The sequence below is a fragment of the Fulmarus glacialis genome, unplaced genomic scaffold, assembly GCF_000690835.1.
Source record: "Fulmarus glacialis isolate BGI_N327 unplaced genomic scaffold, ASM69083v1 scaffold9315, whole genome shotgun sequence".
Lineage (NCBI taxonomy): Eukaryota > Metazoa > Chordata > Aves > Procellariiformes > Procellariidae > Fulmarus > Fulmarus glacialis.
In genome coordinates, this window is record NW_009213604.1 from 20,387 (window position 1) to 46,766 (window position 26,380).

General features: G+C 35.1%; 1 protein-coding gene across 1 annotated transcript in view; it reads right to left on the bottom strand.

Moving 5' to 3' along the window:
- The window catches only part of NEDD4 (neural precursor cell expressed, developmentally down-regulated 4, E3 ubiquitin protein ligase), a 39,198-nt gene extending 18,579 nt beyond the window's left edge, over positions 1–20,619 (bottom strand). The window contains exons 1-5 of the mRNA XM_009578245.1: positions 19,105–20,619; positions 5,772–5,822; positions 2,885–2,946; positions 932–1,034; positions 1–42 (exon numbers count right to left, since the gene is read on the bottom strand). The exon at positions 1–42 is cut by the window's left edge and continues 146 nt beyond it. Coding sequence (XP_009576540.1) covers positions 1–42; positions 932–1,034; positions 2,885–2,946; positions 5,772–5,822; positions 19,105–20,619 — 1,773 coding nt within the window. The remainder of the gene's footprint in view (positions 43–931; positions 1,035–2,884; positions 2,947–5,771; positions 5,823–19,104) is intronic.
- Positions 20,620–26,380: the final 5,761 nt, after the last annotated feature.

The following is a 26,380-nucleotide window of genomic DNA, read 5'->3' on the forward strand; positions in this document are numbered from 1 at the left end:
CTGGCTAGCAGCATCTGGTTGGTCCAATATAATCCACCCAGGCTAAGAGATATAATATTAACTACCTTTAATATTACCAAAGCTGAAAAAGTATCTCAATTTATTAAACCACCCCCCTTTTAAGGTACAGTTCCACTACATCTTAGGCCAGCAAGATTGGCTCTGGGTTTTATCATGTATACTTCTCAAGAAATGACAGGACAAATTATGCATGCAGAAATCTTATTTTTAACTCAAGTTCCTTAAACATATTAGCATCAAAAGTTGTTTATTCCAGGAAAATAAACAGCATTCATAGAATAGATTAAAAAAAGTAAATAAATTTCATTTCATACATATGCTGCAAATGTACTAGTCAGATGAGCATACCATTTTGTAACAGAAAGTTTAATTACAGCAAAGGTGGTAACGCTGATTAGAGTTGTTTAAGTCTTGAAAAGAAATCCATTTATCTAAATTGGATGTGCTTACAAAAGATTACAAATGTAAAGTAGTTAAGATCAAAACATCCCTATAAATTGGAGAGAGTTGGAATTCTAAAACCAGCAAGATGTCAGTGGCTGGCTGGCTGGGGTCAGACAACATTAAACAGCAGTAAAAATGCTGGGCAATGATACTTACATTAATTCTAAAATAAGAAAAGTTACATAGACATATGACAAGTCAGTACCAGAACAAAACCAAAAGCCTAATGTATGTTTTCTTTTTTAGATATACTAACAAATCCATTCCTTTAGTTAGAAAAACTGCTCCAGAATTTTTACGCAGACTTACAACTTTCATGTAAGATACAAGCAATCACTTTTAACTGGTTTGTTTCCAAAACACTATTTATAGCTTAGTGATTCCTAACATTCATTTTTACTGTAACTACCCTTAATAGCTGAAGACATTTGCTAGGTTTTTCAGCAATAAATACATCTTTTCCCACCTCTAATTCTTCAGCCTGTTCTGTGGTTTCTTCTTCAGACCCATTGCTTTTAGGTAAGTAAGTCATTTTTAATCTAAGGTGGCCTTTAACTCTTGATTTATGGCTGCAGAAGAGAAAATAAAATGTTCTTATTGTGCACTTGTGAAATTGTTACTTGGAAATAAAATAGCTGAAAAAGCATAGCTAGAGGATTATTCTTAAGTTTCTCAACACCAAGTTGGCTTTTTATAGTTTAAATTAATGAAGCTCTATAATGTTATTGAGTTTTTAGACTTCTGAATACACCTTGATATTATGTACCACAACTGGAAACCTTTCTTTCCAACTCACTCTTCTGAAAACTTCCCTAACTTACAGCAAGGTCATATACTTCAGCATCTGCCTCTCTGTATTTAGCTTAATGCATCATTAGAAGCCTGAAAATAGCATTTCCCCTTATTGATTTTATTTAGTATTTTCACTTGGTAAAGAAATCTGCCAAATTATCTCATCTGTTTGACTATTGGTATAAAAAAAAGAAAATAAGAGTCCTGAAAATATCATTAATGAGTCAACTGGATACCTGCACATCATCTTATTAAAATAAAGGGGGGGAGAAAAAAACCCAAAACCCTCCCAACACTAAGGTCTAATGCTTTGCTTTTTTTTTTTTCCCCCGTGCAGAAAAAGTTAATTAGATTTTCTGATATCCAGAAAAACATTTCATGTTGGATTACAAACATGTTCATTCAGATCGTATTTTGGTTTCAGAAAGGCCCACATCCCTTTGAAAGAGGAAGTAACCTACTATCTTACTTTCCAATACAGTAGTTAAAGTAATTCATTTCAGAGTATTAACATGTTAATAATTCTTACTCAGCTTGAGGTATTGGGAAGGTAGTAACCTTATTATTAATATTCCCATCTAAGTAAATGCAAATATGAGCAAAATTGAAGAACATACATTAACAATACTAAAGCATCTAAAAGTTAGTGTAAGATTTCAAGGCAGAAAAGTGCCTGAATCTGTGGCAGTATCTCTTACTACAAAGCATTGCCAAATTCATGTGGCAATGAATCACTACAAGAAAAGGTCAGATCCTTGACTAACAAACAACAATTGACGTTAATTTATGTAGAGACAATAAATATTATTCTTCATTCATTTATAGGATAGGAAATGTTAAATTCAAAAAAATAGGAGATCAAAATGAAATTTGACAGTCACTAACTCTGTTAAAATAATTGATCTGCTAAAAATCAAGAATTGTAAAATACTTAAAAAATACTTCTGCTACCAACGTGGCTGAGAAAGATCTATAGATCCCACACGTTCTGATGTTATTTCTAAATTGGAACCTATTATCTGAAAAATGTTGACATGCATTTTATGTATTTTATTTTCTAATAAAAATTGCTAAAAACTGCTCAGATTTAGGTTAAGAATCTACATTTTAAAAACAAACACGAAATGCATAACACTAATATCAGTGTCAAAATAATTTGAAAATTCCTTGGTTTTTTACCACAGGCCTTCCTAAATGTTAAGCAGCTTTTCAGTTTAAGTTTTGTTATGTTTATAATTAAGGTCACATGAAACTACTTACATGAAACAGGTAAACAAGAAAGACAGAAAGGCAGGAAACAATTTCAAGTTGAAAAGGGATAAATGAGTTATAGCATAACATTGGTCACTGATTTCACTGTTCAGCAAAACAGTAAATTGTTCAGACGAAGTTATAATGTGAATTATGTCATGGCCTGAAGAAAAATGGTTTATTCTTATCAAATAATCTGTAAGTACATAAACAAATGCTGACTTTTTAGTAGAACCACAAATATCTTACTCAATTGATGCTCAAATTTCTTTGACGAAAACATAAAAATTTAGACAATATTTACATACGTACAAGTAATTACGTAACAGCATTGTTTAGATATAAAAGTTAGCATTTTTATGTGGTATTTACTAACCTTCTTGGATGAAGAACAAAATCCTTAAACGTATATGGTCTCTCCATACTTGGATTTTCTGTCTGGAATAAGACAAATTTTTTCAAGAAAAATCTGTACCAAACACTTGAAGTTAAAGAAAATTATCAGAAGTTTACAATGAGTTTCTCTAAAGGCCATATAACGTTTTAAAATTTAAATTATAAGTTTAGGTACAGTAATAGCAATACCAGCTTTAATCTTAGTAATAAGACTAATTCCCTGGTTCAAGGAAAGAAAAAAAAAACTACCTTTCAGTGTATACATATATTACAGTTTCTAAAGCACAGAAAAAAACCCTGTTTAGCCTGAAATCAAGAAATAGATTCTCAATCTTCACATTTAAAAGATCTACCATAACTCTTTTTCCTCCATCAGTGTTTTTCAAATATTTTTACACAGAACATACATGAAAAGCCATTTCTAGCTTTAGGACTTGGGGATAAAAAACAATCACAGAAGAATCCATTCTAAGAACATCTCTGTTCTCATTCACAAAACTGAGGTTGCTCAACAGAAAGAAGCACAGAGGTAAACAGACATTCTTTTATAAATATACATCCCAGGTACAGGTAGAGAAATATACATGAGGGATCATTAAAGAAAATAAAGATATTTATTTTTCTGGTTAATATTAATAATCCATCTGAAGTTCTGCAATTCTTACAAAAACATTTGATTTTTACAATACCATATGTTTAGGAACATTTGTAAATCTTTTTTGAATCTTTCCCCCCCCCCTTTTTCAGCTCTTTGTAAATTCTGGGGAGTAACTCTAAGCTCTTGTTAACCAATACATTTTAACCGTTTCAAGTACTGTATAATATGAGAAAAAAACCCGTGCAATTGTTGTATTTGTAGGCCTTTTAATTAAGAACAATGGTACATGATGCAATCCTTGAAGGTTGAACTAATTCCATAATAGTATTTAAAAAAAATGTCTAATGTGTGTCAACATTTGATTGGAAAGAAACAAACAAAAAAAAAATCCAGAATCTAAAAGGTTAGACATTATTAAGTTGAGGGTTTAGAATTTTATTTGGAATGGTTGAGCTTTGTTATGAAACACTCCTAAGATTAAGCTGACTAAATTTTACTGAATGTGGTAACTATTTCGCCAAACCTCAGAAAGAAAAATGCTCTCTTGTATTTCAGACATTCGGTGTAACCTCTTATTAATACAATTTAGAAATACTACACTCAAGTTGAAGTGTTCCACCTTCAGTGATTTAAAATGCAGATCTTCAATCCTGTAACGATATATGTGTTACACTGGTGTTATCTGCAAGATCAGGTTCTATACTTATAAAATGAACTGTCTTACAACCAAGGTAAATACTTTGAAATTAAAATGGAATTAAGCTTGGGTTTTGGGGTCCGTCCCCCCCCAACATTACATTATTTCTTCCAACACACACACTAAGACACTGTGAAAATACATCACAGAGGAGAGAAAAAGAAAAAGATTATCTTCTTAATTGAAGTTTTATAATTATTTTTCTGACTTTCCAAAAACAAAGAGTTGCCTTAGATTCAATGCTAGATTACGCTTGGATTCATACATTTTGGTTTTGGAAAGAGCAAATTCATATCTGCCAACTATCTTACCTTGCAGATGATTTGCCCTTTTTACGTGTTTTTACACTAGTTCTTTTTATTCATGAACAGTCTGCACTTGCATAGTATCAAACAAAACCAAAACTGCATGTAATAAAGAATTTATAAACTGATTTTATGTATCCAAGGTATATTTACTTATGTAAATGAAAACCTTTCAAAAGATCCACCTATATTTGGGCCAATAAAGTATAATGGATTTAGATGGCAAGACCAAGTAATTAAGAACAAGGAACCAGGAAGACGGAAACAAAGAGGAGATAGGGAAAAGTTGATGTTTGAGGAAGGTAAGAAAATAGCCACGAAAATACTCTAGTGAGGCTCTATAAATTAGTTCATGCTAAAAAAAAAAAAAAAAAAAAAGAAAGGAAATGCACCATGCACCAATATCCATGCACCAATATCTCCAAAGGACTCCAGATATTGCTGTCTAGCTTATTAGTGGGAAGTGAAAACACAGTCAGTCTTCTCCAGAGGGACATTACGGCCAGTCTTTCCAACCCACCTGACTGAGGGAGAGGAGTTAGTGTGATCTCACATCCCAGTTACAGTGGGAAATGGGACATATCTGTAACTACTCCTGACACGGTTCTTACCAGAATGAAAGAACAACTGCTCTTGGAAAGGTTTTGCCACAGTTGTTATCCTGTCTTTAAAACAGTTGCTGATAAGTCTGTTAGTATTTGCTAATGTTTTGAGACCTCAGAAGAAAATGAAAAGGCTCACTTATTTCAATGTTCTTGGTGATATTTCTTTAAAACTAACAATGTGCTTTGCAAAAGGAATACAAAACCAAAAAATATGTACAAAGCAACATTAGCTTTTCTATTTCCCACTTAGCCTCTTCTATATCTGTTTATGGGAATAAGGAATATTAAAAGTAAATTTGTAGACCTTAAAGAAAATATTTTAAGAAATATAACAATAATTACAATCTCTTCTTGTACTTAAAACTGTTTCAAACCTTGCATTTTTACTCTTGAAAAAGCTAAAAGCACTCCTAACTCTCGTAGCAGCAGAAACCAGTATCTAAACACAAGGTAATCTACATTTTTTGATAAATATCAGCACTAAAAAAACCCCTAACAAATCCATAGAAGAAAACGAAACAAAAAACCCACAGAGCAGGAGAATTTAATCATTTAAATTATCAGTTCGGTTAACTTCCTTAGATAACTAATACAGTTGCATACAGGATCATATTTCCCTTTCACAGTCTTAAAACAAAAACAAACAAACAAAAAATACAAACCGGTAACTGATAAAGAGGAATATCCACTTGCCCAAGAAAATCATCTCGAGTCTATGGAAAATAAAAACAAACAAAAAACACAGAAAGTTTAAAGTTGCAAAGTGTTTTAAAAAACACTGTTCCAACCCCCCTGATAACATAGTAATGCTTTCTAAGAATTTGAAGACACTCTTGAATTTTAGACAATCAAACTTGTTCTGTATAGAACGAGTTCTGATTGACCCAACACTCAGAGCTTTGTACAGTTCTGCCTTCCTCAAAATAAATGAAGTTTGAGGGAGCTGGGGGTGGAGATTTAGATGGTTTTTTAAATCATGTAGACTAATGCTAATCAAACAGGCGAGAGTTGTTCAGCATCAGGACTGAGATTGGCAGCATCTCCAGTAGAAACATCGTCTTAAAGGCAAAGAGTAAAGACACTTTTTCCCTTATTTTTTTCAGTAAAATAATTGTCTTGGTACATGCTTAAGCAACTAAACATTTATCACAGATTAACACAGAACTAGAGACCTTCCTCCTAGGAGTGCCTGACAATTTCTATAAGCCTAGGACATTCAAACACTGCCTATGAAAAATACCGTTTTCCTACGCACACTGCGGAGTTTAGTTTTAACAACTAAAATCTGAAAGATTCTGCCCTGACTTGGATGTCTTGACTACCCAACTACGACCAGACTATGAATGCAGCAACTTTGCAGCTGGATTCCCTCCAGCCTACGTTTTAGTACCAGGGGAGGGACTGACAATACGTGGTATCGTTGTACATTTTACTTTTGATCATTGATTTTTGCCTGCCAAAGAAACTAGATTTTAGTAGTTTACGTAGGTAATTTCAGTATTCACCAATAGTCACCACCAACAGTCAAAGTACTTTACTTGACTTCTTAGTGGATTACTGGAGCATATGCTGAGTTGTTTCAAGTTCATTTGTGATTTGAAAGCCTTTGCGAACCTCCACAAAAGCAGGAAAATGCATTATATGGGTCATTTAACATGAAGACATATCACTGCCTGTGTGCTAAAAATCAAGAGGGCATGAAATTTTTAAAAGGTATGTATAAGCCTATGGCATTTTTCAAAAATCTACACTATAACAAGACTACGCTTTTTTGCGTAGACAGAGTAAGGAACTGTGAAAGTTTTCAACTGTGTAGCCTGTACAGCCTCTGGATTTCTAGTCTTCCTGATTTTTCCAGCTAACAAAATATTTGGTGCCTATTCCTTCCTAAATCTGCTGGTGTACCACAAGCTTTTATTCAAGCTCATCACCCAAGGATTTTGACAGCCTTCTTCCACAAAACTTTCCACTATGAGGCTCTGCATCTTGCTGACATCTATTCCCTTCACCTCAGAGCAAAGCTGTGTGTTTCACCTTTCTTGTAGCACGACTATATTTTTAATTTTCAATGCCAATGTTTTACAGTATTAAAACTCTAGTCCAATTCTACTAATTTTTTTGTCCCGTTGACGGCATTCTCCATTCACAGTTCTGCCATTACTGCTATAGGTATTTCTTGAAGCAGTTCTTTCTTCTTTAATAATTCTGGTACTTTTTTTCTTTAGCTCTGTTGTCCTAAGTTTGTCCATGTCATCTTTAAATCATACACGTATATGGAGAATCAGTGCCTCACATTTGTATAAGCTTTAATTTTTACACCTCCAAAAAGCACAACTAGACTGCAGAGCTTGTCATAGATGAGAACATGCTAGAAATCTAGAGATACACACTACAAATTCAGTTTAAAGTTATGTATGTCTTAAATTCAGATTTGAAGGAGCGGGAGTGGAAATAGAAAACAAAACACCCACCTTTTCAGTTCACAAACTTGTTTGAAATAGAAAGCTATAACAGGTTTTCATACCTGAAGAGTCTGAAGCTGCCCTGAACTACTGAAGGAAAACTTTCTGTATTATTATAGACCACAAGCTTCTGGAAAAATATAGCTATCATTTTTGCCTATGAGGTTTTTTTAAAATGGCACGGCACATACCTTAGACATGTTAAAAGGCTTAGTATTTGTAAAGTTCTTGGCAATCCTCAAGTGGAACATGCCTTTCAAATAAATTACTGGAATCTGGGACAAAAGTCTGCTGTATTTTAGAAACCCTCAGAACATTGTGTTTGTTACCACCATTATTTTAACATGGGCTCCTGTTATTCACTTTATTATTCTGCTGTCTCTCCTATTTTTAGCAGAGCCAGCCTCGATAACCAACCTTTAACAGTACTTTCTCCTCCAGCCAGAGAGTAAAATCCTCCAGTGGAGATTTTTGTTGACGTCCAAACAACTAATACATAGATCAGATAATGAGCAATGTGCCTCACTATGACAAGCTGACTAACTGCCTTCAAAGAAGTGCCAAAGAAGCTTTGAAACAGACATCACACACATTAACAATTAAATGTCAATGGAGTTGAAACTGTTTGGATCTCTGTTTCATGAGAGCAGGCATCCCAGTTTTTTCAAGACAGACAAGTAGGTCAGTTGTTCTTGTCAACTTCTAATTTCTTAACAGCCAGAGAACTCAAACTTTCTGCTTGCCAAACCCTAAGTGCATAAACCTCAATTAATGATCTAGTACACTAACAAAGAGGCCTTTTATTTTACTGATTCATTGGTTTAGTCTATAGAAAGTTATTAAAAACATGTGAGGACAGACAGCTGCTGTATACAACACATTTAAAGAACTGTAGTACAACGCCAAAGCCAGTGCTCAAAGAGGAAAAGCACTGAAAGTAATCCAGTCCAAAACTCATTTTTATCTATTTTATGAATATGTACTTAATAAGCCTTAACAGTTAAGATTTTGGATTTTTTTCTGCAATTTCCATCAGAAATTGGATAGAAGTAGATTTTAAACAGACATGCTTATCTGAGTCACACACTTAAGAGCAGTACTGAGAACATTACCCATAATTTATCAGGTTTGAAGACAGTTAACTAAATTTAATGCCTTTCTTAATTGCTGGATTCACCACAGTGACTTTTGAAACAGCTCTTGCATAGACCAGGGTGTTGAAATAACAGGTATTTTCTCTACCAATTTTTGTGACTAATTTTTGTTGTTGTTAGTGCATGAATTAGAACCTAAGTATATTCCCTGAATTTCTCTGACTAAACAGACATCTAGTTCTGCATAAGTCGGTCTTCGCACAGAAATCTACAGCTGTATGGCAAAATGAGAAAGCATGCAGCTTTTATTGGAGGGAATATAAAGTATCAATTCAAATTGAAAAAACAAACAGCGATCTGGACTATCGCTGCTTAAGAAAACAAGAGCTCAATAGATCCCTTATAAAACCAACATTCTTCTTGCTTAAACACCCAAACATCAACATTAGTTACAAGCTTGATGAGAATGAAAAAAATCTTTCCTGAGCTACACTAGCAACTTCAAGTATTTTTCTTTTCATGCTGCACTGAGTATATTATTTGGTTCTCTTGAACTCTAAATCAAGAAAAGTGAGCTTTTTTTCTTCCATAAAATACTGCCAGCATACGCTATTCATCATGGGAAAATAGCAGTTTCAAAAAAGCAAAATTCAATTATCACGTTAAGGTCTTACCAAATTCATGGATTCTAAAAGTAATGTTTTCTCTATCTTGCAAAGAGATAAATACTTTGTTGCATGTAATTCATGAAAGTCCCAGCCTCCTGTATTTTTAAGGGGGAGAGGTAGATGGTGAGGAGATTTTTTTTTTAATGACATGTAGTCGGAATCTATGATCAACCATCTATGATACTGAGATATAAGAACCTATCAGCATTTTCAAAATAGAGAAAATACATGCTGTTAGATCAATGGTTATTACGCAACATACGTTTTTGCAGGACCTTCATCCCTGCTGGCTGCTTCAACAGCAAGGTGTCAGCATAACATGCCTCAGCAGTTTTACCATCTGTTTAACAGACAGCATTTAGAAATGACACTGAAGTTATTTTCACTAATTCTCCCTCACTTCCCAAGATATTTTCAGAGAACTGCTTCTCTAAAAAGACCAGAGCAAAAGTGTCATCTGTTTCTCCATTTATAGCTTATACTTTTTATATAGAACCAGTATCTTATAGATAGCTTCCTTAAAAGTTCATGTTTAGTCTACAGTAATTTTATAACAACATTCGTATATTACTCCACTCAATGTTTGCTACTTTGAGAACTTGTGCTTAAAAGTTCATTAACAAAGCAATTTAAGATAGCTTTTTCTTTTTGCATATGAGAATTCATTTTCACATAGGTCACAGGAACACAAGAAGTCATCTAATATAACCAAAGCATACTTAAGCACAACATAAACAGAGAACAAGTCAAAAATTAGTAATGCATATGTTTTATTCATCAGGAATTTGAGTTCCTTTGGTTTTATGGACAGATGTGCCAAATAAGCTACCATATAAAAAGCAGGAATATTACATTTTATGAAAAGTCAAGAGCTAATCCAGATTTGGCCTCCTATGTTAAACCAGCCAACACTCAAAAAAAAAAAAAAATTCAGAAAACAGTACCAAGTATTTAATTAGGTACTATTTCGACAAGCCATTCCTGTCATGAAGTCAGTTAACTTCATAGCAGTATAAAAAAACCTAAAACATTTGCATCTATTTGTGAAAGCTTTTGTGCCAAATCTTAAGACTTCAAATAAAGTTTGAAAAACAAACTCTTGTAGTAACAATTCCAGGGGCACTTCTACCTTCATCAGTTAACACTGTAAAGCTTAAAACACTCAGAAAATGTAAAACCCTATCAAACATTAAACTGCACATGTAATTTGCTCCCTGAAATGAGCAACAGATAAACCAGATATGACAGATATTAACCACCCTGGCTAATCAATACGCTCAGCTGAAGGACTCAATACACAGTCAACTTTTTGTTATTCATAGCAAGAGGGAACAAACAGAATTAAAAAAAAAAAAAAGACAAACGTTTTGCCTCCAAAAGGCAGATAGGCAATTGGAACATCCCTGCATCATGGTCTCACTCCTGCGAAGTTTATCAGGTCCGGTACAGTGCCACACAGATGCACAAAATCAGCTTGAGCCTGGAAGCTGCTTTTTCCAGCCCTAAATATAATCTTGAAGAGTCGGCCCAGGCTGTACAAGTAACTGACCCCTTCTAAGAAATTTCTGTGAACACGGACCTACAGCAGGGCTGGATGCAGGCTGAATGGCCTCAGCCTACTCCAAAGTTAGTCCAGCATTTTTAAAAGCATTCTTAAGTCTACTGTTCTCAGCTACTGTTGATCCAAATTCAACATCAGTACTAACTCAGGAATTCCCAGCGCCTTTGCACCAGCACACAGCTAGCGGCCGCTGCCAGCCACGCTGCAGTTTTCCATGCTCTTCTGCATCTGCCTTAGCCTTCAGCCGCCACTGATCTGAACGGGAGCCCCAAGTCCTACCTCTTGACCTCTCCAGCTCCAAGCCTAAACCTACTGCTGCCAGTCCTGAATGTAGACACAGACGACGTGGCTACAGCAGCACTTACTTAAGCTGTGCTTTGCTCAAGTTAAAAATCCTATCTGTCCAAAACCAGTTTGCATGAACTGACCTTGGATGCCTCAACCTCTATGACACAAGGCAACTACAACACAAATAATCCACCCATGATAAATTTTACAACAAAAGCAGTATTACAATCTATTTCAGATAAGCTCAACAACATTTCTTACTAAAATTACATTACACTTCCCACATTAGACACAGGGTTTATTGCCCTATAATTTGCTGGATGTTAACCACTTTGGATTTATTCTTTACAAGTTAAATATTTGTCCCAAATCAAACTTACTAGAAACAATGATTACTACAACAACTGGCTAAGGTAGAAACTCTGTTAAAAAATAAGTAATGTTCACAATAAATTCTGGAAACCTTTTCCTTCAAAAAGCCCTTGTGTTTTCACGTTAGTGAACAAGGCCTCCTCCCTTATGCTAGGAAAATCACAGGTTGCCAGAGAAATAATCTAGGTCTAAAAGAATCCAGTTCTATATTCCTTCCCACATTCCTCTTACTGACTAACTGGAGTGTCCCATTTGCATTTTAATATGCACTAACTTCAATGACTTCAATTCAAGTTTATATGTAATTTCAGCCAGGAACTTGCTGATGTCTTCCTTAAATTCTGTTTGCTTATGTTACGGTTGATACAGCTGAAAGCGGCCGAGGTCTCAAACAATAATTGCATCTATCTGTAGACTTTTCAGTTTACCATAAACTGCTATGACAGACAAAAACTGTGATGTACTCTCTTGAAACAGAGATGATTATAGATCGATAAACTAACACCGAAACGAGCTACAAACATTTTGCTGGCTGCATTCCCAAATCAGCATGTTCTGTTCATCACAGGGAGTGAGGAAGAAAGTTCACTTGAAACAGAGACACTTAACAGAAAGGCAGGGCAGTCCCCTTCAGACAAGGGTGAAAGTCAGTGGTAAGCAAACGACTCGCCTGAAAGGCCAGTCAGTTTTGCTTCCTCGCTCAATCTGTGAAATACATCCATTTCTGGAAGACAAGAAAACACGTGTTGGAACACAGAAGAACACTCTCAGGCCAGGGTGAGAGGATAACTTGAAAGAGCATTTCTACCATTTGATCCTAGGTGGCTGCATGGGCTGAGCAGGCACCAAAGAGCCTAGTAGGCAGATTAACACTTGCGTAGCTTTGTAACCTCTCCCTAGCAATGGCCAAGAGCAGATGCTTAAGGTAATAATAAAAGCAGCAGTTAAGAATAATACTTCCTCTGATATATACCCTAGTTTCTAATGAATCAGTGGTCATGGACTTTTTGATCCTGACGTTGAAGTACATATTGAGAATGTAATACCCTTTGATGGACCTTTCTTCAACTTATCTAACCTCTTCTTGAAATCCATTTCTACTTTTGGTATGCACAACATCTTGCAACAGTGTGCTCAGCAACATATAAGAGAACATATTTGTTTTATAAGAGTGGATTCTCTGTTTAAATTCACCTCCCCTGAACTATAGTTTTATAAAATTCCCTTTATACCACTTTTTTTTTTTCCCCCAAAGCTGAAAAAAGCCCTTGGTATAGTTAGTGTCTCCTCACTTAAAACTTATCCCAATCTTGTGACCCTTCTTGGTATTTTTCTAGTTCTATTATACATGCTTTCTGAAAAAGGATGACCAAAAATATACATGCCATGCACATATGTGGATTTGTACAACTCCATAATGGTGTTTTTAATTTTGTTAGTTTATTCCTTTCTTAATAAATCCTAACCTTCTATTTGCCTTTCAACCGTCAACAAGATTTGGGCTGACATTTTCAGCAAGTCACTCACCATGACATAAACTATTTCCTGACCAGTATGGGAGACCAGTACCACGCATGCATCATTAGCTGGTTTTCCCCTATGTGCAGTACTTGGCATTTATCAACACTGATTTTCAAACTGTCCATTCTACTGTCTAGTCACTCACTACCGTGAGACTTTCTGCAACTTCAGAGGTGACAATTTAATTCTCACTTTCGTTTCTTATCTTTTAATTAGCTGTCATCAATGAGGAAGCTTTTTTCTGCACTTACGTCTTCAGAGTATTTTTCAGAACTTTTGCTAAGGGTGCTTGTCAAATATTTTGAAAAGCTCAGTGATCTGCATTAACCAGCTCGCCCATCTTCGCATGTCATTGCTCAGTTTGACTTGTAAGACAAAACTTCCTTTTATGAAAGCAGTGCTCAGTCTCCCTCCTTGTAAACACAAAACATGTCAAATGTCTACTAATTCTATTCCATGTATTCTCTCTTCCAGACCAGCCTGTTGCAGTAGCCTGTAGTATCCCTTTTGGTCATTTTAAAGTATCGGCATACTACTTACCATCTTCCTTCAGTAAGGGAATGTAATAGATTAAAAGATTATTCATTATAGTTAGTATTTCAACAATTTTATAGCTGAGCTTCTTCACAATTCTTAGGAGAATACCTGTAGGTACTATTAGTTTTGTTAAGGGCTTCTGTCTTATGCTATAATGCTTACAAAGACTATGATTTCTACATCACCATAACATTTTCCAAGAAGTGTTTTTGTTTAACCCAAAGTGTTAATGTAATTTCTCACAGAAAGCAAAAAGGATGTACCATTCAAAAAAAAAAAAGTAATTATCATGGTCTCATATCTGAAAGCCTCCAAGTTATTTAGCTAGTCAGGAGTCAAGGGAAGAAGGTCTCTATCTTGCCTTGGGAACAAGTTTTACTTTAACACATTCTTAAATGTATACTAAGCCTTAAGAAACAGAGTAACTATAGCTTGTGGCTATATCAAAGAAGCCACACCATTAATGCTTCCCACTCTCTCATGGTAGATTAAAAGGACATGAATCAACCTGAAGGCTGGATAATTAAATATTTATATAAGCTGTTTCAGGAGCTCTGCTCTGCATGGTTTTGCAGTTTTAGTTTCCCCTTTTGTTGGCATGGGAAACCTACCCAAACTCAGTTCAGCTGCAGACTATAAACAGAATGAGGTTAATCATAATTTGTGCAGAGCACAATCAAATAAAACTCCTCGTTAATATGTATGTGTAGTGTTTGCTGGTGACTACAAAGTGCTAGACCTCTGATATACAGGGTTTTATATCAAATATATTCTGATATACAGAACACTTGATATATATATATTCAAGTATTCTGCTACAGCCCAGACACTGTTCCTTACAGCATAATCATATTCTGAAAGTTACATATGGTTCCCTGTTGCCAAATACAACTTGCTAAAACTAACAAAGAACAATTTTAGGGATGGAGCTGATACCAAATTGTTTCCTTTGCTAATGCTTCCACATAGCAACCATTCACAGCTAGTCTTGGCTGTAAGGTTTATCACATCCTTTGTGTGCAAATCTTTTTTCCCCCCTGAAGAAGATTGCTAATCAAAAGCTAAAGGCATGAAGAAAGGTGGAAAAGAAGCTGTAACAAAACTCTGCATTTAAGAAAGATGGAAAATAGGAGAAATCAGTACAAATTATCAAAGCACTACAGGTCATTGTTATATAAAGGATTAAAGTAGGACATCACCTACAACTAATTATAAATTGTTAATTATTGTGATTAACAGACAGTTTCCACTGTCTTCTCTTTAATGCTTTGAATGTATACTTCAAGTTCTAAAATTTGTCTGAGACAACATGAATAGTATTACGTGATTTAAGTCTAACATAGTTGTCACCATGATTCCTCAGAAACATACCACCTTCCTTTCAACCTCAACTCTCCTTGACTGAACTGATACACCATGACATAGCAATGTGCCATAGACAGTCCTGTAACATGATCCTTCAGGATATGCAATACTGAACAATATGAAAATTATTAGGTGATGAGGTTATCATAGCACAATAGCATAAAGAGATGTCAATTTGTGCTTTTCCTTGTATTGCTTCTATAATCTTTTGCTTCACCTGCCCCTTTTCCACCTCACTTCCTCACACAGATTTGGGACACCAATATCCATGCAGGCCCTTTGCTCAATATGCAAAGATGGAGATGGCGGGAGATAAGCCACAGTTGTCTTCCCCTTCTCTTGGCACTTTTCCCTGGTTGGACCATTATCTTCTGTGAAGAGAGAAGCTTCTGCTAAGACAGAAGCGCTATACTTAAAGAGGATGCAAGAGAGAAGACAACCTCAGACTACTCAGTGCTAACTTGTGGTGCAGCATTTATCAAGGGAATCAAGATCTTCCAGGCACAGGTTCTGGTCCCCTCAGGATGTTGAGATCAGCTGGCAAGTAAGTTAATGAAGAGAGACATCCTCACACAGAGCCCCCTCAAATTACTATTTGCCCCAAATTTAAATTTAGTACTGAAAGATTCAAATAGCATCTCCTTTTACAAATACAAAAGGCAGAGTTCAAGAACCTGGTGAAAAAAACTCAAGAGTTCCAACTAAAGGTTTTCTTCACATGAACCTGACAGTAGAAAAATGTTTTGGTTATTTTACACCACCTCTGAAGTTTTTTTGCTTCAAAACGTGTATTTCATTCACTAGAGACAAAACTTGAGTAAAATTACTTGTAAACAAAAGGACAGTAACACAATGATTCCCTTAATTGTTTAAGAAATTATTTTAAAGGTATACAGTTGCTGAAACAGATTTGTAAGTACATTTACGATATTCACATTACCTAACCAGCAGTGATACTGATGGGGAAGGAATGGCTAATGTCAACAGGGATGTCAGCATAATATTATACCAGTGGAAGAGATTAACACAGCTTTTTTTTTTTTTTAAATTGTGTTCATGGTCTACAGGAAATGGAACTGTAGTCACTGCTTCTGCCTTCCTCTGTACCTCTTGAAGTTTACATATGTAAGATGACATGTAAACTGTTCCCTTACTCACTCCTACCCTCCCAATTCACACCTGTGATGTCAAAGTGCTTTAGTTGCGGATTTATTTCTACCCTAAGCAGAGATAGATGCACAGAAAAAACATTAAAAACAGAATTACAAAGTCAAGAACAACCTTCAATGCTGCAACCATGGACTACCTCTTCCTCCTGCTTCGCATAAATGAAATTCCACTATCTACTGCAGAACCTATTCAATATGTTTCCAGTAAAGATCAGCAGTGGTATGTGGGCCATCACCATTACACATTTTTCAACTTAATTAAAAATAATCCAAGGCCAGTTGTCACAGAAATGGTGTTTTGATGTTGGGGGTTTTTTGTTTTGGTTTTTTTTTTTGTTTGTGGTTTTTTTGTTTTGTTTTGTTTTTTTTTTAAAAAGTCAGCGTTTAACAAGCTGTTGATTATAGAAAGCAGGAAATCTGACACGAGGTGACTGAAGGCTAGTAGCTAGGCACGTAAGAAAAGAATGCATAGACCTTTTGCTGCTTCAGACGATAGAGTCTCTGGCTGATTTGATTTCATGACTGCTCTGTACAGATTGCTGACATTACTAAATGCTATTCCAGTATCAACTTGTTAAATTTGAACCCAGACTCAGCGTATCAATATACTAGGCCAGACTAACTGGAGTCAAGAGAAATATTTTGGGAGTTGTCTATTTTTAAATGAGTCACAATACACCATGATAATTAACTGGACTATATAATTAAATGATTGCCATAGAATCTATTTGTCACAAAGACTGTAACAGCAAATACAATAGTATTTATCTATTTTATTCCAGTGAATTGCTGAACTGCTATTAAGTCAACTATGGTTTTTGCTTAGTTTGGTGGGGGAAGCTTTTAAATTTTTTGATAACATGTTTTATAGGATATTCTATAAGAATCGATTTTATGTAAAGACTGAAAGGGCCATTTCAGGACTGAAAGGCTCCTGTGCCTGTTGTTGCATAAACAAATCTGAAACAAGTACACTGCTATAAAACCTTTAGTGTCCAGTTTTCTGATGTCAGAGATCTTTTTAATTTGCATGTAGATATGGCACAAATCTAAATATTTGCAAATACATGAAAAGTCCAAGATAACTACAACAATTTGGGATTCAGACTCCTTTTTTCTATTATTTTTAATTTTTAAACTTGTCTCTCTCATCTTCTAGTCAGAAGATGAAATCTTATGAATTCAGGAAGCTTAAAATATGCTGCCACATTAACACAGTAAAAATGCTCAACTACCACAGAAGCATGCTATCCAGTGCTTTAAAAAGTTAAGTCTCCTTAGATTTTATGTCAATCCACTGTAAACACTGCTCCTGGGAATTGAAACAAACTATTGTTAGTCCAGTGTCCTACAAGGTTTTCTGGAATTGTTTGCTAACAATCTAATCCTGAACTTGGATTCTATCTAAATTGAATTTATTAAAATTCACTCAGTATTAAAATATAAAATATCTTACATATCAACTGCCATTAAACACAGAGGCTAGCAGTGCAAGTTGATGAGAAATGTACTTGAAGTGCATGTCTCAAGATGTTTTCCTTTTTACAATACACTTTTTAAAAATAACTAGATCCAGACTACTTAAAATATGTCATAATCTGTTTGTGCTTATTGTGGAATTTACCATCAACTTTACAGTTTGATTTTGGGATGAGGAATCACCAAACAAGATGCATAGTGATTACCTGTGATCCACTGTGAGTTTTATAATGAAGCTTAAACATAGATCACAGTTTTACAAGAAGGAAAGTGCATTTTTCTTCAAACTCTTTTTAACCAAAAAGCAATACAAAACTCCAAAGAAATAAAAAAATGTAGAATCAGCAGGCACTACTCTAAGGGCAACAACAGACTGAAAATTACAGGCAAATACCTCCAAGGTAGTTCTATTACTAGTTTAGAAAGGGACTGTCATAACTATAGATCTTTGGCAGAAAGCCTTTTGCTTAAACAAGCATGTTAGTTAAATGGTAGTAGTATCAATTTGTAGAGAATGAGATCTTAAAACAATTTTGGTAAACATTAATTGTTGCACTTTTATCAGCATTCACAATTAAAACTAATATATAAAATTCAGATCGTTCAAGTCTTCACAATGTTATTTAAACAAGTCTTAAAATCCACATTTCATGTGTTTTATGCCTTACTAACAATATAAGCTGCCTTAAGAGTTAATAAGAGCAAACACACTTCTGCAGTTTAGCTGAACATTGAGTTTCATTACCAAAAAAATATATTTAATATAAGCCTTCTAGACCCAAGTACTATAATTTGAACAGCAATGTTGTTGGGAGAGGTATTAAGTTACAGCGTACTGCTCAGGCTGAAGTAGTGGTTGGAAGGAAAAAGGAAAAAAAAAAAAAAAAAAGGAGAGGAAACTCTGAAAATTCCTGTGGTTCAGGGTGTATACAGAAACAAATGGTATTTACAGTTCCTCTGTTCAAATATTACTTATCTTTAATTCTACATACACCAAACTGTTCTGTAAAATAAAGCCTATATGAAGTAAACCTAAAAGGCTCTACAACAATCCACTCATGTTTACCCTTTTTATATGCAAACAATTTTAGTAATTACTATTAATTTATTGAAAAGTAAAGTTACATATTTAAAACTACAAAACTTCATCTGAAGTTTAAATAATTCCCATGTCTAGATAACTAGACAGGAAAATCTCTTTGAGTTCATGTAAACAGGAAATTATTGTTTATAATATATTAAATACAGGTACTTCACTGTAAGACCTATTCACGTATGCTACTGTATGTACCATATTCTAAGAAGCAAATCCAAAAACCAAAGATACTAGAAAAATTAACTTCCTAATGGTGACAGATTGACACCATTAGGAAATTCTGATATCGTTGCGTTTAAGTCTTGACTGTAAATTTTAGTATTTTCCAGTTAAATTTCAGCTGTAAAATACTGTCAAATTTTTCTATAAACCAGAACACTCACCTTATGGGGCCTCCACAAAGAAGTGCTAGACATTTCCCTTTTAGAGGTTCCATATCTTTTCTTAACACCAGTTGTTTTTCCTTCATTCCCAGGTTTGAACTGTATGTGCAACTGAGACGTCCTTGCACTTTGACACTTGTATTTAAGGCTGGATAAACAGCAAGAAACTTTTTGACGTGATCCTTCCAGCGAAACACTTCTTTGCAAAACATGGTGGGTTTTGCTCATCCGTGCATTCGGTCTTTCTAGTTCATTTATATTAGTCTGATATTCTGAATCTATTTTTGAGGGTAAACATGCAGATGTGCTACGTGCCAGTTTTAAATGAGGGTATTTTGCACTGGAGTTCAGATTTAACTCTGGACTGCAACAGCCATTAACCATTTCACTGCTCGATGCAAATGCTCTTTGAGTGAGATGAACTGAAATACATGAGAAGCCATCAGATACTTCTTCACAAGTTGCCTGCTCGGAACTATTCAAAATTTGACTTTTATCCTGTAATGATGTATTCAAGTAAAGCGGTCGAATGTCTCTGACTTCGCCAGAAGAGCAAACGGTTTTAGACAGTCGAAGTCCACTGACTGCTGTTGAAAGGAATCCCTTGGAAATGGTTTGATCTTCTTTTTGTGCCAGCTCACTAGGAGAAATAATTAGTTTATGGGATGTTTGATAGGCACCTCTATGTGGTAGTTGACCTGAGCCTACTGGAGAAGCTGGAGGAGTACTGGAAGGACTCCTAGGGAAAATAACCAGTGATGAACAACGTCGCAGTGGAATTTTAGTTTTCTTCCTCACTGACAAAGCATCTTGGTCAAAAGTAGTATTACTTCTACACAGAGTTTCCTGAGATGAGTTGTTCCTATAGGGATTACATTTGTTTATAGTGCTTCGATATGAAGAATCGCCATGTACAACACTACTACAGAAAGTACCATCACTTGTCGAAAGAGTGCCACTACCGCTGTCACTGATGACACTGTTACTATATGAACCTCCATCACTTGTGGTACTTGCACATGATCCGTAGTCACTGCCAGCACTGCTGAACGATCCACTGTCACTGGCTGGAATACTGCCAAGACTGCCATTGCACAGAGCAGTATTGCTCAGAAGGCCATCATTAGATCGATGATCAACCACAATTCTAGCACCACAATTTCCTTCATTGCTAATGCCAATGAATGAAGTGTCTTCACCAGCAGCTACAGGATCACCAGACCGAAAACATCCACTATACTTTCTAGACTGTAGAGAAATGTGCAGTGAGGTGCTCTTTTTTATTTGCAATGAAGAAACAGTTGCATTTTCCTCTTGATTAATTACTTGTTGCATTACAGGTGCACAAGCAACTTGTCTAGGAGTCAGTTTCATTCGGGTAACATTAGGTGCAGAATTCTGCGATTTTTTGAAGTACGTACAATTGTTACTATCCAAAACATCTTCAGAGGTTTCCGATAATGGATCTGTGTTGCTTCTTTGGGTAGCAAAATGCAATCTTAACCGTCGTGCCATTTGTTCTCATTTCCACACATGTTAGCAAATGAAAACCACAAAGATCCTTCAGCAGAAAGGCTAGAGGCAGCTGCACAGAACCTAGAGCTAGTACATCACAATAGTAAAAGCCCATAAAAGTTGCAGTCTTTGTCCTACTTTCTACAAGATACTAGTGTTAAAAAAAAAAACTGTACCTCTTGAAATAAGTCAGCCATTCGTTGAACTGCAGTTTCTGGACCGTCTTTGCTTGCAGTCAGAAAGCATTCATTTACAAAGCACTTACGTTCCAACGACCTCAGCTGCAACACACTGACAAACACTGCTGACCTTGTTTCAATTATACCTTCTGTAATTTGCATAAATGAATACAATAATAAACTTCCAGTACTTCCAAGTTTAAAACAGCAACTCCTGCTGCAGCTGCACTAGCTGAGTCAATGTGTCCGTACTTTCCTCAGCAGCGTATGACTACTAATATTTTTACCCATAGGTTTAGAATTACAGGAAGTTGGTAGGAATGAAGTCCCATATAATTGAGTATCAAGTCTAGGATTGAATTTCCAAATAGTAACCATGCTAGCAAACTGCTGAGGTCTGAATTATGCATAAACCAGTGAAATAAGCCTCCTTCTTCTTAAAAAAAAAAAAAAAAAAAAATCTTTCTGCACTATTTAAATAAAACTTGAAAGAAGCCTGGCATTATTTTGCAATCTACACGCTGTTAAGCAATCACACTTTCTAAAGATTTGGACATAGTAGAAACCTCTCCTGCCAATTAATTCATAATTTTTAGTAAGGTGCAACTGAATTAGAACCACAACAAGTTATTCTGATTAATAATTTGGCATTTATTTTCAGCTGACCATGTTAACCTTTTATTTTATATTTTAACCTTTCCAAATTACAGCTGTTAAAGGCAGAAAGAAACAAAGTATTCTTACAAATTTAACTACCTCATCTTGTTTGCTGGAAGCCCACAATAAGGGGACATTTATTAGAGTTCAATATGGCATGCAAATATATGACCAGCTACGCAAACTTTAGAACACAGAGCTAAGTATGCACAGAGATAAATATGATTACCAAGCACAACTACAGAAGAAAGCTGTTCTGTATAATTATATACAAACTGTCTCATACATTCATAGCTAATTACTAATTTATTTTTATTTTTTTAGATAAAATGATCAGCATGTCAAGAAGTTAATATACTGTCAACTCTTACAAGAGTAATGGGATTGAGAATTCCTACAAAATGCTTCACTGGCTCACATAGTCCGAAAAGGTCCTTTGCTGGCACCTAGTGGGACTTTTCAAAAAAGACAATCTTGAATCTTGCTATTAAGTGGGTTTTTTTGTTTTTTGGTGGGTTTTTTTTGTTTTGGTGTTTGTTTGGTTTTTTTCTAAACAAACATTTGGCTATGAATGTACTTTTGAATACAGAAGCCATATATGATGCAGTACTAAACGCTACCACACTAACACAAAATTACTTAGTGTTGCTGAAAAGGTGCAAACAGAAGAGAACACTAGGCCATTTATACTTTTATAGGTCATACTACTAGATTTTTTTTCTGCTCCATATTTATTTAACCTTTACTGTATTTTAAGCTAGAAGGCAGTAAAATTAACATTCATACCTCCTTCCCAAAAAAGAGCCAAGAATCAAATTCACAGCACCCTGTTTGCAAGCAACAAATTTGTTTTCTAATTATACTTCAGGGCTTACTTAACCTCTGTTACCTGAATTCCATTATTAGAATGCAGCAATAAATGAATACTAGCTTATTCATAAAAAGCCAAGAAATACAATGGTTCATTTATTTCATTATGCTTTACCAACTGGACTACTTCTAATGTTATATGTTGGAGGGGGACTGGGATGGAGGGGGGAGAAGAGGAAAGGAAAATACCATAAAAGATACTTTTGGTCACAGTTTCAAAAAGTTACATTTGAACTTCAAGCAATACACTAAAAAAAAAAAACCCACCACCAAAAAACAACAAAACCGCCTCCCTAAGATATGTGAGTGAAGAGTAAAAAATGCATGTCTTAAAGCTCCTTTTCTCCCCAATAAAAAATTACAAACAGCGCAATTTGTAACATGTTAGTGTGATACACAACAAATTGCAACCACTTTATTAGAAATACTGCTAGCTTAGTAAAAGAAAGCAACACTTTTTCCCCCAACAGATGATCTGAAACATTTTTTCCAATTTTACTAAAGAAACCTCTAAGAAAATGATAAGCTGACATATTTTGGTAACTCAGGCTTAAGATTTAAGTAAAATTTCTCAAAATGTCACTCTTCCTTAGGTATAACTGTATAGGTATAGCCAGCCAACTACAGCTTCCTTAGTCAGCATAAAATGGCTTTTAAAATGCAAAATTCTGTCTTGGTGAATTAGAGTTGACATAAAAATAAATAAAAAATAATAATTTTTTAAAAGTACCAATAGCTCCATTCAAATCTTAAAATCATCGACTTCTTCAGTATCAATAACAGATTTTGGCACTTCGTTTGAAACATAAATAATTGTGACACGTTATTGTAAGACAGGAAGAGATAGACAAAAGTCTATGGACCCTTCACTGGTCCATCTCATAAGTGATCTCATTGTCCCTCTTGACAGATTTTTCTAATGTGTTTTTAAAGAAAACCATAAGTGACTCCACAAACTGCTCAAGCCCTTTATTCTACTAATGGTTTGCAACAAGTCAGCAGAACAAAACAGATTTAGTGTTCCCTTACCAAATCCAAGACAGGCTATCTTTGAAAAGTTTTAAAGCTATTACAGAAAGATTTTAAAACTCCAACTGTTGGTGATATAACCAATGTAGCAGGACTTTGAATTTAAGCCTAACATTGAAGAAGATACGTTTTGAGCCTGGTTTTCAAGAAAGCAACATTTCTTAAAAACAAAAAGCAGAGATTTCAGGCTTCAGTTTATCCCCAAAAGTTATTCCCCAAAAGGGAATAAAAGCACTTGGGACAAATTTTTATACAGAGGAAATTATTCGTTGGGAGGACGGTCTCACAAATGTAAGAGAATTTCAGTTTTATCAGCCTGCACACATCTAGAGTTTAAACAGTCATCCAATAGGTAGAAGAAGGAAAGGCTGATTAACACTGAAGCCCACTAAAATAATGAAAGGTGAAACACTTTCTGATCATAGCTGTATATATATATCCTAGTGAAAGAGTGCAAGGTACCTATGATTTTGACATGCGAAGATGAATTAACAGAAGTGAGGGAGCTTGTCAATGCTAAACAACAATCACAGCTAAGGCAACAATTTGACTTATTTAAAGCAGCTCAAGACATCTGGGATAGAAACTTAGTGTTTCTGAGAGCAAGCTGAAGAGAAATGGGGAGACAGCCTTTTCCATTCACCAAATGAGGAGATGGAAAAGATAAAAATTTTGGGGTTATTGTAGAACTATAGTGTGACTGATGAGGTCATGATGCTTTGATCTCTAAATATAATCATACATAAGAAACAAAGCACCATTTCAAAGTTGATGCCAATAAAATGTTTTATTGGTTCCTCTCCCATAAGCAAACAGGCCAAACAACTTATCTACTCTAGATTAGAGAAAGAATGCTAAGGAACTCTCTTGGTGGAAACCACAGAGAAAGCATTGGCCTTCTCCCAGAAAAATCAGGAATCTGACTTTGTAATCATGCCTTCTAGTTTCCAGGGGGTGGCAGTAATGTTCCAATGACTAATGGACAAAGTAAAAGTACTTTGACTTCATGAAGAATACACTGTAGCCCATAGCATCATGTTGAAATGAACATCTGAGCATCCTGAAAAATCGTATTTAACCTGCCATGTAAGCCACAAATGCTGGTGATTCCCTTTAAAATTATTAAAAAAAAAAAAAAAAAAAGAGACACCATATTTGAAATACTTGGGACAGGTAATACCACCAGTCAAGAAGTAAATGGTCTGGGGACTGTGTGATGTCTATAACTAAGAAACAAGCTGCTTCTTTCTTAAATCTAATATTCTAAACAGTTTGTACTTATATTTACAAACATTTTCACTCTTCCCAACTTTAGCAGAGCAGCACCTCCGTAAAAGATACAATGGATTACTGAAAATATGCAGAAAGCATTACGAAAAAATAGTAAGTTTTTCATAGCCAATACACTATTCAAGCACAAAGAGATCCTTTATAACAGCTGTCAGAATGAACCTGTGTTTGGAGTACAAACTAAAGAGCACTCAATCCCTCCTATAAGTTTCAAACTATTGCAGAAGGAAAAGGTATGTATTCCAGTGAGAAGGAATGTCTGTGAAGTGGCAAGTGTCATGATAGTACTGCTACCAGCCTTACTGATTTACAATAAAACATACAGACACAGAGATAGACAAGTAGACATCTTCACATGTAAAATGAGGGCATGGTCAGAGGAGCAGTTTTGATTTCACTGAGGAAATAAATGCACAAGCTATCCCTATCTTACTTACGACCTGCCATTCAGAGAGTGACACCTATCTACAAGATCACAATCCACTGTCCACTTTTTAAGATTTCCAAAGAAAACGCATACATGCTTCCTTTCATGCTACTCCTCACACATTGAAGAAGCTTCTCACACTGTGTACAGAGATAACTACATTGTCAATACTACTTTGTGGGAAAAATAAACATTCAATGAGGAGCTTTCAATATCACTGAAGAATTTGGCCATATCGTTTGAAAAGCACTATAAAAGAACAACACTTTTATGAGTTATAGCACATCAGAAGTTAAGAATAATAATATAACTGCTTCAGAGCATCACAAAGTGTGGTAATGTCAGATAAGTAAACGAATCAGATCTGCCTTTAGCTTTAGGTTTCATTATAGAAGTTAAGATTGTTTGGTGTGTTTTTTTAATCCATGTTGAATCCAGATGAACTTACTTTCATTCAAGTCTTTAATACACTGCAATATTAACACAGAAGGACCTACCAAACGGTTTTCATCAAATACTTCAAAAAGGAGTCTGTGTTTTTGAGGATTAACCTAGGAAAAAGAAATACATTAATAGTTAAAATATATGCTGAATTCCAACATTTGTCTTCAGCAAAATCTGTATGTTTATGCAGGAGGAAAGAAATACTTAAGACCTAAATTAAACAGCAAATCTACACCTTGCTGCCATTTCACTATGCAACACATTTCTACCAGAACCAGTGAGCCAAGACTGGTGCTATCCCAAACTGTTTTTAAACCCATGTTCATGTTTTTAAACATTCATGGAATACAGAAGATAACATCAAGACTGAAAATTTAACTCTGGCACAAATAAAAATGTTAACAAATGTATTTCTAAGGAAAGCAGTTTGTGAGCCTTTTTCAACATTAATTATAGACGTATTTCTGATTTAAAGCTGAAGTAGTGAGAAAACATTTTTCCTAATATGTTAATATAATATCCAACATAGGTAATAAGGCTGTAAAACACACTTACTCTAAATAAGAGTTCTTCATTCCACTTCGGGTTTAAGGACTATATGGGGGCGGGGGGGAGGGGGGGGGATAAATAAAAAAAAAGAAAAAAAAAAAAAAAAGGAAGACAGCATTGGTTATAGTGACAATTCTGTATTGGTGTCTTTTTTGATGATTTACATCTGTTTTATTCCATGTTACAAACCACTTAAGAAGAAAGTACAAAAGCTTTAACCTTGCTATTGCAAGTGTAAGTCATAGGAGTCTTACACTGTTTAACACAGTGCAGAACCGAGACAATTTATGCAAGTATTCTCAGATTTTGGCTAACG